At 38.7% G+C, this 17520-nt stretch overlaps 1 protein-coding gene across 1 annotated transcript in view; it reads left to right on the top strand.

Moving 5' to 3' along the window:
- MRPS28 (mitochondrial ribosomal protein S28) overlaps window positions 1–1378 on the top strand; it is a gene marked incomplete at its 5' end in the record, with an annotated part of 102126 nt that extends 100748 nt beyond the window's left edge. Inside the window, one exon of the mRNA XM_082858874.1 lies at window positions 957–1378. Coding sequence (XP_082715000.1) covers window positions 957–1125 — 169 coding nt within the window. The 3' untranslated portion in view covers window positions 1126–1378. The remainder of the gene's footprint in view (window positions 1–956) is intronic.
- Window positions 1379–17520: the final 16142 nt, after the last annotated feature.

Below are 17520 nucleotides of genomic sequence, written 5' to 3'. Positions count from 1 at the left end.
ATATGTGACTGACTAAATGTGACTGACATCATCATTTTCCAAATTTTACAAAAGGACATTTCCTTCTGTAACCAGAAAGAAAAATAACTTTAAAAAAAAAAAGCCAAATAGCCTAAATGTTTACTTGATGGACCACTTATAAATTCCTCCAGAATACCTAATCAAACATTGTTCATTATATGGTCTACTAAAATCATTTTCCAGTGACTTTTTTGGAGAACTCTGTTTCTTCATTTTCCGTTTATATAAAATTGTTTTAATTTTAATTTTAAGACTTAGAGTACTCTAGGTATATATTTTTAGATTTTTAAAGATTTGTGGTTTTCATTCAGTAGCCATATTTTCACTCTCCTGTACCTTTTCTTAATGTTGATGTTAAACTCTTAAAATAATTGATCAAGGAAGAAAGACAAATGAGTATCAGTTTTCATTTGGTATTATGAAATACTTGAATAATTTTTTTGACCAAATTGAGCCGTCATGCATGTTATGGCCAGCATTATACTTTAGTTACAGTTCAATCAATCCCCAGTACTAAGTACTTTGCACTTAGACTGTTTTCCATTTTGTTTTTGTAAAATTTCTTTTACTTTAAAAGAAGATTTTAATTTTAGAAGACAAAATGTTTCTGAAAACATTTTTTCCCCTTGATACTTTTTGACTTTAAAAATAACTGACATTAAAATAAATGTCAGTTTCAAGAACCAACTTGTTTGAATTTCAGTTTGGAATACATTTTTATTTAGGTTATAAAATCTTTGAAGGCAGCTTTAAGATGAAAATTCTGATACAAATAAATTACTTTTCTATCAAAAACAACTATTTCTCATATACTAGTGTTAATTTTGTTATCTTGAGCCAACACAAATTAAAATTAGAATTTGGGTTTTACTTTAAAGTAGTTGTTCATTTAGTGATATTCAGAATTAATGGAATTTTTTTTTCTTACTATTTAGGAAATACCAGAAAGGAACCAGAGTCCGGCTGCGACTATTAGATCTTGAACTTACATCTAGGTTCTTGGGAGCCACAACAGATACAACTATCCTAGAGGCTGAAGCAATTCTGTTAGGACTCCAGGAGAGTAAAGACTCAAAATCAAAAGAAGAACATCGTGAAAAATAAATGAACTTTGCTTAGCGTATTCACTCCTTTTTTGTTGAACCCAGGTATTCATCACGAATGCCATTAGACAATTATGAATAAATGATTGGAGAAGACATAGTAAATGCAAGCTATAATTATAGCTCTTATTTGTCAGAATTTTCTTTAGGTGTAGCTCTCCTCCTCCTATTTTTATACCCATTCTTTCCTTTGATTGGAATAGTGTAAACTGTACTGAGAAACTCTGTCATTCAATAAATATGTTTTGAGTGCACTCTTTGTGCATGGCACTGTTCTAAATACTTAAGAAACTGCAGTAAACAAGTTAGACAAAATTGCTTGCCTAGTATAGCTTACCTCTGGCTGGGGGAAATCCATACAAATAAGTAAAATATTTATATATAGTATGTTAGGGATATGTGCTGAGGACAGAAATAGAGCGGGAAGGGCAGAGGATCTGAATAGACATTTTTCCAAAGAAGACATACAGATGGCCAAGAGGTACATGAAAAGGTGCTCAAAGTCAGGGAAACGTGTCAAAACCACGAGATACCACCTCACACCTGTTGGAATGGCTGTCATGAAAAGGCAAGAAATAGCAAGTGTTGGCGAGGATGTGGAGTTTTAAAAGGGAACCCTTGTGCACTGTTTGTAGGAATGTCAGTTGATGCAGCCACTATGGCAAACAGTACGGGGGTTCCTCAAACAATTAGAATTATCACATGATCCAGCAATTCCACTTGTGGGTATTTCCAAAGAAAATGAAAATATTAACTCAAAAATATATGCACCCCCATGTTCATTGCAGCATTATTTACAATAGCCAAGGTATGGAAGCAACCTATGTGTCCATCAATGGATTAATGGATAAGGAAACTGATACACACACACACACATAATGGAATATTATTCAGCCATTAAAAAATAAGGAAATCTTGCCTTTTTTTTTTTTTTTTTTTTTTTTGGGACGCGGGCCTCTCACTGCTGTGGCCCCTCCCGTTGCGGAGCACAGGCTCTGGACGTGCAGGCTCAGCGGCCATGGCTCACGGGCCCAGCCGCTCCACGGCATGTGGGATCTTCCCGGGCCGAGGCACGAACCCGTGTCCCCTGCATCAGCAGGCGGACTCTCAACCACTGCACCACCAGGGAAGCCCAGGAGAGTAGATCTTAAAAGTTCTCATTACAAGGAAGAAAATTTTAAACTATGTATAGGGATGGATATTAACTAGACTTATTGTAGTGATCATTTCCCAATATACACAAATATCAAATCTTTCTGTACACCTGAAACTAATGTATTTCAATTATATATCAATTAAAAAAATAAAGCAAGGAATGGGGTTATGAGGTATCAGAGTGATAGACTGAAATTTAGGTTGTGCTGTCAATGGAAGCCCTCAGAATTTACTTTTTTTTTTTTTTGATGTAAAAGATTTTATTTTTCCAGTGATACGGTATTTAGAAAAAGCTCTTTAAAGAGCTTTTTTTTTAATTGAAATATAATTGACATATAATGGTATATTAGTTTCAGGTATACAACAGAATGATTCAATATTTATATATATTGCAAAATGATCACCACAGTAAGTCTAGTTAACATCCATCCCTGTATATAGTTACCAGGAATTCACTTGGATAATAACTGAAGGATTGAAGGAGCTAGTCCCATGAGTCCCTGGGAAAGAGTATTCTAACAGAGGGAACAGCTACTACAAAGGACCAGATTGTGCTTGTCCCAGTTAAGGGGCTTGGGAGGAAGCCATCGTAACTGAGCAGAAGAGGAATAGGAGATGAACCTGAAGAAGTGAGGGAGGTCTTGTTGGTCCTGGTGTGAACTTTGGCTTTTATTTACTCTGATTGGGGTGGAGGGTCTTTGCAGGATTCTCAGCAGAGGAAGGGTATAATCTGACTGACAATTTCACTGGATCCTGTACTAGCTGGGTAGACTGAAGATGAACAAGGGCAGCAGCAGCAAAATGTTAGGAGACTTTGCAGCAATCCAGGTGAGAGATGCTGGTAGCTTGGACCAGTGGAGTAGCAGTGGAGGTGGTGAGAAGTGATTGCAATCTGGGTATATTTTGAAGGTAGAGACCGTGGTATTTCCTAACATATTAGATATGGAGTGTGTGATAAAGAGGAGTGAGGGATGACTCCAAGGTTTTTGGCCTGTGCAACTAGAAGAATTGAATTGCCTTTAATTGGAAAGGGAAGAGCAGGTTTGAGGGGGACTATGAGGGCTGTTTTGGACTCGTTAAATTTGAGATGCCTATTAACGACTTAAGTGGAGATGTTCTGCTGGCAGTTGGATACGTGGATCTGGAATTCATGGGAGAGGTCCTGATGTAATATAAAAACTTGCAAATCATAAACACTTCATCGTACTTCACAAATTATGTAGGTCAAGCAACCCAGAACAAAGATGACCCATTAGACGAGTCCTGTATTAAGTAGGAATGGCCCATCTCTGGTACTCCCACCAAGCTCCATCATCGGAGATTCTCAGTATATCACCTCAGCATGAACACTGTTGGTGGATCCTGAAGGTACAGCAGCTAGATGCTGTCTATGACGTACACTTCACAAATCAGACTCTCACTCTTTTTTAAACCACTTCATTGAGGTATGATTGACATGTAAAAAGCTGTACACATTTAATATATACAATTCAAGGAGTTTGAGGAGAAGTCTACAGCCATGAAACCATCACACCATCAAGGCATAGACACATCCATCACCTCACAAAGGTTCTTCCCACCCCCTTTATTTATTTATTTTTTGAGGGAGACCTGAATAGTGTGTTTTTATGCCTACCACAGTTTCCAAACATCCAAGAGCCAATGTATAAAAACTACAGTTCTGATTTGTCTTTTGGTTTTCTGAGCAAGAATATAAACTTGAAATAAATGAATTATCAGTCATGACAGGTTTACCATATCTTTGTAGGTGTATAATTTTTTTTGAAATATAGATGTGTCATAAGTTTCTCAGCCCTTGCCAATGTCATTTTTATTTGGCCTAAGATTTAATTAATATGGCCAACTCTTTAGTTTTCCATTATGTAGAGAGGTACAGTGGTGTAGATTACCCTAATTATTCATATTTAGCTTTAGAATATACACCCTCCAGAAAGTAGGCATAGAGGGAACTTACCTCAACATAATAAAGGCCATATATGACAAACCCACAGCCAGCATTGTTCTCAATGGGGAAAAACTGAAACCATTTCCACGAAGGTCAGGAACAAGACAAGGTTGCCCACTCTCACCACTATTATTCAACATAGTTTTGGAAGTTTTAGCCACAGCAATCAGAGAAGAAAAATAAAAGGAATCCAAATCAGAAAAGAAGTAAAACTGTCACTGTTTGCAGATGACATGATACTATACATAGAGAATCCTAAAAATGCTACCAGAAAACGGCTAGAGCTAATCAATGAATTTGGTAAAGTAGCAGGATACAAAATTAATGCACAGAAATCTCTGGCATTCCTATACACTAATGATGAAAAATATGAAAGAGAAATTAAGGAAACACTCCCATTTACCATTGCAACAAAAAGAATAAAATACCTAGGAATAAACCTAATTAAGGAGACAAAAGACCTGTATGCAGAAAACTATAAGACACTGATGAAAGAAATTAAAGATGATACAAACAGATGGAGAGATATACCACGTTCTTGGATTAGAAGAATCAACATTGTGAAAATGACTATACTACCCAAAGCGATCTACAGATTCAATGCAATCCCTATCAAACTACCACTGGCATTTTTCACAGAACTAGAACAAAAAAATCTCACAATTTGTATTGAAACACAAAAGATCCCGAATAGCCAAAGCAATATTGAGAAAGAAAAACAGAGCTGGAGGAATCAGGCTCCCAGGCTTCAGACTATATTACAAAGCTACAGTAATCAAGACAGTATGGTACTGGCACAAAAACAGAAATATAGATCAATGGAACAGGATAGAAAGCCCAGAGATAAACCCATGCACATATGGTCACCTTGTCTTTGATAAAGGAGGCAAGAATGTACAATGGAGAAAAGGCAGCCTCTTCAATAAGTGGTGTTGGGAAAATTGGACAGCTACATGTAAAAGAATGAAATTAGAACACTCCCTAACACCATACAAAAAAATAAACTCAAAATGGATTAAAGACCTAAATGTAAGGCCAGAAACTATCAAACTCTTAGAGGAAAACATAGGCAGAACACTCTATGACATAAATCACAGCAAGATCCTTTTTGATCCACCTCCTAGGGAGATGGAAATAAAAACAAAAATAAACAAATGGGACCTAATGAAACTTAAGAGCTTTTGCACAGCAAAGGAAACTATAAACAAGATGAAAAGACAACCCTCAGAATGGGAGAAAATATTTGCAAACAAAGCAACTGACAAAGGATTAATCTCCAAAATATACAAGCAGCTCATGCAGCTCAATATCAAAAAAACAACCCAATCCAAAAATGGGCAGAAGACCTAAATAGACATTTCTCCAAAGAAGATATACAGATTGCCAACAAACACGTGAAAGGATGCTCCACGTCACTAATCATTAGAGAAATGCAAATCAAAGCTACAATAAGATATCACCTCACACCAGTCAGAATGGGCATCATCAAAAAATCTACAAACAATAAATGCTGGAGAGGGTGTGGAGAAAAGGGAACCCTCATGCACTGTTGTTGGGAATGTAAACTGATACAGCCACTATGGAGAACAGTATGGAGGTTCCTTAAAAAACGAAAAATAGAAATACTATACGACCCAGCAATCCCACTACTGGGCAAATAACCTGAGAAAACCATAATTCAAAAATAGTCATGTACCACAGTGCTCATTGCATCACAATTTACAATAGCCAGGACATGGAAGCAAGCTAAGTGTCCATCGACAGATGAATGGATAAAGAAGATGTGGCACATATATACAATGGAATATTACTCAGCCATAAAAAGAAACAAAATTGAGTTATTTGCAGTGAGGTGGATGGACCTAGAGACTGTCATACAGAGCGAAGTAAGTCAGAAAGAGAAAAAAAAATACCGTATGTTAATACATATATATGGAATCTAAAAAAATAATTTTTCTGAAGAACCTAGGGGAAGGACAAGAATAAAGATGCAGACATAGAGAATAGACTTGAGGACATGGGGTGGGGAAAGGGTAAGCTGGGACAAAGTGAGAGAGTGGCATGGACATATATACACTACCAAATGTAAAATAGATAGCTAGTTGGAAGCAGCTGCATAGCACAGTGAGATCAGCTCGGTGCTTTGTGTCCCCCTAGAGGGGTGGGATAGGGAGGGTGGGAGGGAGACGCAAGAGGGAGAGGTTATGGGGATATATATATACATATAGCTGATTCACTTTGTTACACAGCAGAAACTAACACACCATTGTAAAGCAATTATACTCCAATAAAGATGTTAAAAAAATAAATAAAAATAAAATTAAAAAGTATATATATTTTTCGATGAAGCAAATCCTTTTTTTAAATTGTGGTAAAATATACCTAATGTATGATTATCATTTTAACCATTTTTAAGTGTGCAATCCAGTGGCTTTAAGTATTGATACATGCTCATTGTTGTGCAACCATGACCACTATTGATCACCAGAACTTTTTCATCATCTCAAACTGAAGCTCTCTATCCATTAAGCAATAACTCCCTGTTTCTCTCTGCCCCCATCCTCCATAACCATAAGTCTATTGTACTTTTCTGTCTATAAATTTGACTACTCTAGGTAGTATTGTACAATAAGTGAAATCATACAATATTAATCCTTTCATGTCTGGTTTATCCCACTTAGCATAAATGTTTTCAAAATTCATCCATGTTGCAGCATGTATCAGAATTTCATTCCTTTCTAAAGCAGAATAATATTTATTGTATGTATATACCACATTTGTTTATCCATTCATCTATCAATGGACACTGAGTTGTTTCCAGGTTTTGGCTGCTGTGAATAATGCTGCTGTGAACGTTGTGCTAGAATATATTTTTGAACTTACAATTGAATGAGTCTGTGACCTAAACGGCTTAACGGCATGAAAGAAAAATATGCTATCCCATAATAAGTAATGGGGTGATTCAAGATAAGCTGGTTCATTGTACAGCATCTTCACAAACTCCTTTCTTGCACTCCTTTCAGGTGTTTGATGAAACCCATAACCACCCCCAGTGCTTTGCCAAAAAGAACTGGCCTCTTTCTGTATTTGCTGATTTGCCCTTTTCCATGCAAATGTTCTTTCTATTTCCATGGTGTTTCAAACAACTAGGAAAGACTTTAGAAATCATCTAGGCCAGGAATTTAAAACATTTATGGGCACAGAAACCCTTATTCAAATAAAATTTTACTTAGTGTGAAAGATTGAATTATTGATCTCAATTCTTCCCTTCAGTGTAGTAATACTGTAAATGCATACTCTCAGCGTGGTCTTATGATGATGAATTATACTTTCCTACCCCTTGACTTTGGACTTGGGCATATGACTTGCTTTGGCCAGTGGAATCTTAGTGACAGTGAACAGAGGCTGAAACATTCTTTAGTGTTTGGCTTTGCTCTATGGCACAGACCTTCAGAGCAGAGCCAAGCCTAATGGACCCACAGCCTGAAACAGAGCCATCCCAGACTTGTAGACCAGTGAGTGAAGTGAAAGCTTATTGTAAACCACTGACATTTTTGTGGCTGTTTGTTAAGCAGCAATAGCTAACTGATACAGAAATTAGTACCTAGAAGTGGCATTGGTCTTGGGATTGGGTGGTAGGCAGCAGGAAAATTGTTATGGGGGACTAGAAAAATAGCAGCCTGTGTTAAGTAGTAGCAAGACATTTGGTAAAACTGTCACCTGAGGTAACTTAGAAGATAGAAAACATACCTAATTAACAGAGACATTTGGCAAAAACTTTTGAGGCAGAATGTTGGAAGCATAAGCTGCATTTAATAAGGTACTACAAGAAATAGTTGAATTCAGGAAAAATTTAATCAAACCAGGGGTCTAGGCATTAAAACATTGCTCAAGCAAAAGTGAAATCCACAGTGTTGACATGACCTCAGGGTAAAGACCAAATCTAGAATGTAGCTAAAACATCTTGAAAGGACTTTTGAAAGGACTAAAATATGTCTAGCAGATTCTTTCAGATGGACAGAAGAACTCACAGAAATCATAAGGGCAAAGTGTCACAGAAGCCTGAATGTGCCCAAAGTGAAGTAATTAAGTTTAGAGAGATAAAGTCTTACCTCAAAAAAAAAAAAAAATTGTGGGTGTGCCTTTTGCATATGAAGTTTATTGGAATCAAATAAGTAGAAAGCTCCAAAAGTTTTGGGGAGATACCTTTTGACAGAAGTGCTTCCAGTCTAGACTAAAAGAGACTGAAACTGTTCAAGATATAAAAAGATTTCATGAACCCCAACTCCTACAGCCAGGAAGGGGTCTTTAAAAATGGCTTAGCTGATATGTTCTTATGTTCTTCTTATGTTCTCTTCACAAGATGGCAAGGAGTATGACAGAACAGAAAGAACCTCTTGAGAAGCCAGGAACAGTGGAGAAAGATGGACCTGAGAGCCAACCCTGTGAGGCAGAATAGGGGTCTAATCGACGAACACCCCTTACCTTAAGATGGGATTCCCATAATATTTACCTACTAGGATTTTAAAATTGCTGTGGTCCAGTGATTGCTGTGTGCCCTCTATTCTTTACCTTTTCAAATTGGAGTATTTATTGCAGTCATCATGTTCCACCATTACACATTAGGTGTTATAGTAATTATATATTGCAAAGTAAAAAATTACCCCCAAATTTAGCAGGTTAAAACAACACACATTTATTATGTCACAGTTTCTGTGGGTTCAGGACCCCAGGCACAATTTAACTGGGTCCTCTGATTCTGAGTCTGTCACAGGCCTTCATTCAAGTTGTCAGCCAGGGATGGGGTCTCATCTGAAGGTTTGACTGGGGAAGGGTCCTCGCCCACACTCACTTACATGGTTGGCAGGATTCAGTTTTCTGAGGGCTCCTATATGGAAGGCCTTAACTCCTTGGTGGCCTTTGAGTGGAGGTCACCCTCAGAGCTTCCTCCACATGGCACCTTGCTTCAACAAAGTCATCAAGATAAAAAGAGATCCATCTGCTGGCAAGATGGAAGTCACTATCTTATGTGACCTAATCACAAAAGTGACATCCCCTTAAAGTTGCCATATTCTATTGGTTAGAAGCAAGTTACTCAAGGGAAGAGGATAACTCAAGGCTATGAATGCCAAGAGGTGGGGACCATTGGAGTCATTTTAGAAGCTGCTTGCCTTAGGTATGTGGAAGGCAGATAATTTTCTATTTAGTTTATAGGTCTCTGGGTCAAGAGTAGCAGGGTCTGGACTTCATAGAGATCACAAGATCCTGGATGTTTTGCAGATGCCGTAATTGGATAAGGCTTGGGGAGGGGGCAGTCATCGGATACGAGTGAATAAGTTTTTCATGTGAGTAGGATGTAAATAGTTGTAACCAAGAGGACAACCATGACAGATTGGATTACTCACCCCAATTCTCCACTCCCCTGTAGTAGAACCCTTGCTATAGTCTCATGATGGATAGGGTGTAGAACCCTTGCTATTGGGGAACTCGTTTCTATAATTGATATAAGCTAAAAGATATAAGTAAGTTCAGGAAACATTTAGATGAATCTATGAATGGTAAACCCAGATTTGAGTAATAAAGGAAACCAGGGAGTTTGAAATGAATCCCAAAACTTCTGAGGCCAACATTAATGGAATACTAAGAGACTTTGAAACCACAGGCTGGTTAGACCATTGGGCTGACCCAGTATTGCATTTCTTATATTCATATCATTTGGTTTTAAAAATAAATACACATTTTAGTATAAATTCCTAAGGGAAACTTGTAGTTTATTTGAAAAGACTGTAACTTCCCCCCATGTTTCTTTTAAACTAATTACAAAGAACTCAGAGATGCTCTAAGCCAAAGGATGTAGGAAACTCTATGAATGAAAGTGTGTGATTTTATGTTCTCACACCTGCGTTCTATGTACGGGAAATGGAAAACAGGATTTTGAACATAGGATCTTAGCCTCCAGGTAAGAAATTATATGGGACCCTGAAATCATCCTGTGGACAGATGAAATCTTTAGAAACCAAAAAGTGGCTCAGATTACTACCATTTGCTTCACAAAATTGCCTGCTTGAAAAAACAATCCAACTTTTTTTTTTTTTTTTTTTACCATACTCTATAAGTCTCAAATCATTATGGTTTGGGAAAAATGCACATGAGACTGTGATAGCAATAATTACTTCAAATGAATAAAAGAAAGCAAGATATTGTGTTTTTTTTCCAGGCAACATTTAAATGCAGAATCCTTCATTTTTAGATGCAGTAAATACCACAGAAGCCAGTAGATAAAAATGATGTCCTAACTCCCAAAACCATACCAAAGCAGTGGGAATTCCACTCAGGCGGGCAGCTGAGACAAGGATTGTGGGTAAATGCTGCAAGCCTGTTGGTGGGAAATAATGGTACGTCTGAGTTATGTTGCTGCATAACTATCTTTTAGATATATTTAGTGATGACCAATGCACTAGTAAATTTCCAAAATAGAACCACAAAATAGATTACAATTTAGGTAATCCCATGCCTGTAATTTTGTTTTTAAAAAATATTCTGGGCCATTAGCCATTTCTATCTTTGTTAACACCTCTCCCTTCCTACTCATCCTCTGGTGCAGGTGTTAACAGAATTTGAAACGACTAATGGACCAGAAAAAGTCCTGGAAAATCTACCAAGTGGATACTATAATCAGCCTCCACATCTTCTAACTTAAATGTTCCTTGACAGGTGTGGAGCAAGAACTAGAAAAGACATTCTTCCACAAGAGCAAGAAGGAAAGTGATTATAAAGTGGGATCCTCTGGTAAACCACAGCTTAAAGTCTTACTCATGTGAGGTGAATTAATTTTGCAGTGGCTATCTTTAAATAATTCTCTAAGCCTAGGAAGTAATCCGTCATGGCTGTTTACAGTGTGGATTGGATGACCACTTGAGTCTGTAATGTTTAGGGAAGACTCTACAAAGTTTCCATGGTTATTCAGGGAAACAGACTCTGAACTCACCTATAACAAAGAACTTGAGCTCATTAGACAAGACTTGCGCATCCTTATAGGACCCGAGGGTATGTTTTGGCTTATGGTCCTAACGCCCTGTCCCAAGACAGAGACCAGCTTCTGCTTTCATCAGTGTTCCTTCACACAGCACCTCAAGCATATCTAGAGAGCTCCAAGTCAAGGCCCAGGGAAGCAAGACCCAAAGAAATTTAGGTGTCCTCTCTCCCCTGTGTCAGGGCCTGCTTGTCAGGTTTATTTCCCATTCCAAAGCCATCTTCCTCCCGATGAAAGACAGGGACTGTCCACAGAAGTATGCCTCTTCCCTGGAGCCTAGACAGGATTTGCATATTGGGATAAAACACTGTAATCTTCACATCTGTTGCAGAAAGGTATAGGGAGGCATGGTCATTAACTAATGTTCTCCAAACCTCATGGCTTCATCGGTGGTGACCTGCCTCCACTTTCCACCACAAAATCTCTATGCAGTTGTAATAGGGAAGACTCCATATTGGATCCATTTCTTTTACTTTAACCTTTGTATTCAATTGCTTTTGCTACAAGTTAATCACTAAAGGGATGTTGCCTATGGCTTAAAGTATACACAGTGGCCCATCTCTGGGAGCCCTGCGTCCCATGCCTGAGTGTTAAGCTCAAAAACTTTGTTTAGCTCAGAGGAAACATCCTGATCGGGCCCACCTGTGAATGGCTGCAGGGAAAGAAGAAATTAACACATCCTCTTCAGAGTCTGGCCAGAAAGAGGAAATAGTTGCAAAATCTTATCACCTCTTTTTGCTTTACCTCCTCCCCTCCCCCTCTTTGTTCTATAAAAGAAATTAGCATCCAAGCCCCAGGCAAGATGGTTCTTTGGGACACTAGTCCACCATCATCTTGATCTGCTGGCTTTCCAAATAAAGTCACTATTCCTTGCCCCAATAACTCACCTCTCAATTTATCAGCCTGTCATGTGATGAGCAGTATAAGCTTGAACTTGGAAACACAGTGAGTTCATACTAGCATTAGCAAAGGTGCCAAGACACCACATATTCTTTATGCTGTTTCTACTGCTCTCAATTTTCTCCCTATCATCTCTTCATCAATATACATTCAACACAAAATGCTTTCCCCAGTATAAGCCAAGTTTAGTACTTAAAAATAATTTTAGAGAAATATGGAAAACATAATCTACTATTTTTCTGACTAACCATTTCTAATGGTATGTTCACATGGTTGACATTTATTAGAAAAAAATTCTTTAAAAATTTTATGGATCAAAAATATGGTAAACTCTTGCTTAATCGGAGAGGTGTCAGTTTCTAGGGAAAATGTAAATGTCTACACAACAAAATCTTGCATACAAAACTCTAAAATGAATTACTCAGTCTCCTGCCCCCAAAATCATTTCCTGCTTTTTAAAATAGAGAATACTGAACAGGATTTAAAGTTTCCCTTTATGACTCAGGGCCACCATTATGGAAAACAATTTCATAATGATGTGATTTCCCAGGGATTACTAAGATGGGTAGAGTTGCCAGTTCCTACTGAGTGGCCCAGGATCATTGCACTCATTGAAGTTTTTATCTTGTTACCTATCACCTCCCTTGCTATCAGCTGATACTCTTTACTTATGTCAATTTACCTGCTTCTTCTAGGAATCCCCACACTGCTCTTAATCTAGCTTTGGGAGATTCTGATTATACACTAAATGACTCTCAATGACAATCCGTCAGTTCTTCTATTTGTTTTAAACATTTTTGCCCCCTCCTTTCTCTGCTGTCAGCTGTCACTTTTATTGGTGTCAGTGTGCTTTTCTGTTTCTAACTTAGATGCTTGTTTTACAGTAGCCTGGAAGAGGGTTGAGAGTAATTTTGTAGAATTGTAGAAATGTACATACATTTTGTGATATCTATTTTCTATCTGAAACCTGCCAATCCATTTTTTCCAGAACCACAGCTCTGTTTTAGATGTTAAAAACTGTTATCAGTCTATCATTGAAATGAAAGATTTTAGAAAAAAAGAGAAGACAAATAAAATAATTGACTAGGTTTCAAATCAATTTTGAGTGTCCTGGTACAATTTCCCAGGCCTAAAGTATCTGAGTAAAGAAGTGGATTGAAGAATGGTTGGATTAATTATTTCGACTTTGAAGCCTATTAGTACGTTGTAGATTTATCTCTTAGGGAGTTATTTACACTTTCTTAATAAACTGTTAATATGTCCAGGATAGGGATTAGGTTTCACTCATTGTCATGTCTTCTGTGCCCAACACAGTGTCAGACACAGAGAAAATGTTCATCTATATCTGTTTAATGTAATTTAGTGGATTCAGTGGCCATCACTGTACAAAATCCTCTATCAACAGAGAAAGTTTAGATGTTCTGCAAACTCTGCCCCCCAAGGTGGGAAGCAGACAGTTTTAGCAATAAGACTGGTACACATAATCTCCTGGATTCCCGTCCATTTTGCTCTTCCCTACCTCTACTCTTCACCTCCACTGCCACCCCGTGCTTTCTGAGCTACCACTTTGTTTTAGAGGCTTTGAACAGACGCTCTGAAAGATGATGCTATATGAACATATTTTGGGTGTCCATATGAGTCTGGTTCATATCTCCTGGTAATTTTCCAGCAAAAAGCTGGTTGCTGGGCCCATGTCTCCATGTTTAGCCTTTTGCTGGCCTGCAGGGCAAGGACAGAGAAGGTGACTGTGTGTGTGACTTGAAAGGATGTCTCATTATTTATTTTTTATTTTTTTTATTTTTTTTTATTTTTGTGGTATGCGGGCCTCTCACTGTCGTGGCCTCTCCCGTTGTGGAGCACAGGCTCCGGACGCGCAGGCTCAGCAGCCATGGCTCACGGGCTTAGTTGCTCCGCGGCATGTGGGATCCTCCCGGACCGGGGCATGAACCCGCGTCCCCTGCATTGGCAGGCGGACTCTCAACCACTGCGCCACCAGGGAAGCCCCAAGGATGTCTCATTATTTCATGTTAACTGGGCTCTTTCACTTCTACATTGGCACAAACATTAGAGTATTCACTATATTCATTGCAACCAGGGAAGAATTTCTTGAGTCTAAAGGTTGTGGGAAGTTTGAGGAGACAGAAAAGGAGAAGGCCCAGAATTCCATTCTCTCTTGGAGCATTCTGGTGCGTTCATGAATTGCATGCAGGTCTGGTAGACCTTCAATGTCCACTGCTTTCCTGCCTCTGAGTGCTTTTCCCTCCATCACTCATAGATGCTGTTTACCCCAGAGTTGACAGGCAGCTTTTTCCTCAAGGATGCTGGAAAGATGGTTCCATTGAAGCTAAGCATTTGGCTCCCTGTTCGATACCACAAAAAGTGGACAAGGATGCCTCTTAATCAAGTTTGTCCTCACAAAGAGATAATCTCTGCTCTTTGATTTGAGAACCACTCCTCTGCCCCCATTCTCATAGTAAACAATGGCTTGTTAAACTTTTCTCTGTGTCTATACACAAAACAACGTCACTCAAACAGAGTGAATAATTGCATGGTCTACACAGTATAACTTCCATCTGTTCCATCTGTGTTTCTTCTAGCCCAAGTCCCACAGATTAAGCTATGATGTAACAGGTGAAATATTTCTATTATTTACCTAAAAATGGAAATGCAAGCAGTGGGAGCTATGAAAGAGGCCTGGCTAGACTCAAACAACTGACATCAGACAGTCTTCTTACATATACTCTCACAGGCAAGTTCTAGGGAACTTGTTTGTTTATTTACGTATTAGGACTTCAGAACAGATAAGTTGAACTGCTCTTTTTCTGTGTCCATTCCAAGTTGTAGTTAAAATAATACAAAACAGCAACGACAATAAAAAAACATTTTTAAGTGATTGTGTACAGTTTTTTGGCACTAATATAAGCTGTATGCTGGAAGCTACTCATTTTTCTGACCTCAAGTTCAGGTCTATGAGTCTGATCCCCCAGGGAATAGATAAGAGAGGGCACCTTGTTTTTGTGGACTTGAAAGTGACTTTAAGTACATAACTTCCGGATGGATATTCTGGCCCATCAGGCTTTACCAAAATTTGTTTTGATATTGAGTTGTATGAGCTGCTTATATATACATTGGATACTCACAAGCCAATTAAAAAATGGGCAGAAGACCTGAATAGACATTTTTCCAAAGAGGTAATGCAGGTGGCCAACAGAAACATGAAAAGATGATCAACATTGCTAATCATCAGGGAAATGCAAATCAAAACCACAGTAAGATATCACCTCACACCTGTCAGAATGGCCATCATCAAAAAGAACACAAATAGCAAATGTTGGCAAGGATGTGGAGAAAAGGGAACCCTCAAATGCTGTTGGTGAGAATGTAAATTGGTGCAGCTACTGTGAAAAACAGTAAGGAGGTTTCTCAAAGAGCTAAAAATAGAACTACCATATGACCCAGCAATTCCACTCTGGTGTATATATCCAAGAAAAAAACCCAAAAAAACAAAAAAAATTAATTCAAAAAGATACATGCACCTCAATATTCATAGCAGCATCATGTACAATAGCCAAGATATGGAAGCAGGCTAAGTGTCCATCAACAGATGAATGGATAAAGAAGATGCAGTATATATATACAATGAAATACTACTCAGCCATACAAAGAATGAAATTTTGCCATTTGCAGCAACATGGGTGGACTTCGAGGACAAGTCCCCTCAGCCCCACAGTGTGTAGCCTCTGCCTGCAAATTCAGTGTCCAGCCAACCTCTATCTCCTCGCCTCTCTTATCGCACTTCCTGCCTCCCTGTCATTCAAGCCTCAGACTGTCTGGCTTAACTAGCCTTCCGGGTAGGCTGGACTCACCTATGGGCATTTCCATGGTAGTAGGTTCTTAAAAGAAACAAACAGAAGAAGCAGCAAACAGTAATATATTCTCCAAGCAGGTAGTATATTTTCAAATTTTCTTATGACTTGTTGGATTCCTTTCCAGCTTTTCATGGTCTTTTCACTTTGGTTTGCACATGTTTTAATATCCTCAAAATAGCTTATCTTGAAATCTTGCCTTCCATTTTGTAGAGAACCCAGAAGGAGAATGGCGCCTTTCTGAAAAGCCAAATAACTATGTGTCTTGTTGTAACAAACAGAATCGTTACTTAGGAGCAAAGTATCACCATAGTTAAATGCTCTCCAGATGGCTGCTCTGCCACCAGAGTATAAACAGATATTTTCTGGTCTGTATTTACCTCTTTAAAATGCAGCTCTTTAAAACACACACACACACACACACACACACACACACACACACACACACACACATGAAAGAATTAAGAGGTTCTCGTCTCTAACTTTGGACAATTAGTAGTATTTCCCCAAGGGGAGACAAAGGGGGATTAGAACCTGGCCTGTCACTATGGAAACTTGATCAGTTGGCTGGACTTCATGGAAGTCCGCCTGGACTGCGTGATGGAGGTCCCCATTCCTGGGAGCATTCCTACTCCCCAGAGGCTTTCAGTGAGGAATACTCAACAATGAGAAACAAGTAGAAAAGCTTAAACATCTCAGTGAGGAGAATCCAGTATGGGGATCATCTCTGACAGGGGCTTCCTTGAAAGACAGTGTGGCCATCACATTCCACCTGGTACTACTGTGGAGACCGGGGAACAAGGATGAACAAAGCCAATACAGTCCTGGCCTCCTGGAGCTTAACTTCAGTGGGGAAACAGATATTGTACCCATACTCTCAAAAATAAATATATAAGCAGAAATTTGGTAAGTTCCAGAAAGAAAAAGTTCTGTTTGCATGGGAATGTAACTGGGTGACTTGGTTTAGATCGGAGTCAGGAAAAGTCTCAGCAAGGATGGGGGAAACTGCGTGCAAGCACATATATGAAGACCCAAGGGCATGTGAGAGCTTGGCCAGATGCAGAGACAGAGACATCAATGGGCAGAAGTGTCAGGATCATTATGGGGTGAGTATTTTTTCAGGAGAAAATCAACAGTGATGGCTTTACAAACCTGACAACCTTGAAACTGCTTCTTTGAAGATAAAAAAAACGCAAAATTTTAACAGTTAATGCAGTAAAATTACCACTTGGTTATGGGTAATCTAAAAATATTCGTGTGAGCTGTATTCATTAGTTCAACCCTATGTAAGAGAAAAGGCAACAACAGTGGCTAAAGCTACAGAGAGGTTTCTTGTTCTCAGTGGCTGGTTGTTTGGTAGCTCAAGGTCTCTGTGATTCTTAGCCTTTTCCTCATGACTACAAGGTAGCTGCTTATGCTCCAGCTGCAGTCACTATCTCAACTTTCCAGGCAGGGACAGGAGTGATGTGTACATCA

Source organism: Leucopleurus acutus (genome assembly GCF_964270905.1).
Source record: "Leucopleurus acutus genome assembly, chromosome: 17".
Taxonomy (NCBI): domain Eukaryota; kingdom Metazoa; phylum Chordata; class Mammalia; order Artiodactyla; family Delphinidae; genus Leucopleurus; species Leucopleurus acutus.
This window is presented reverse-complemented; position numbering and strand designations above follow the sequence as displayed.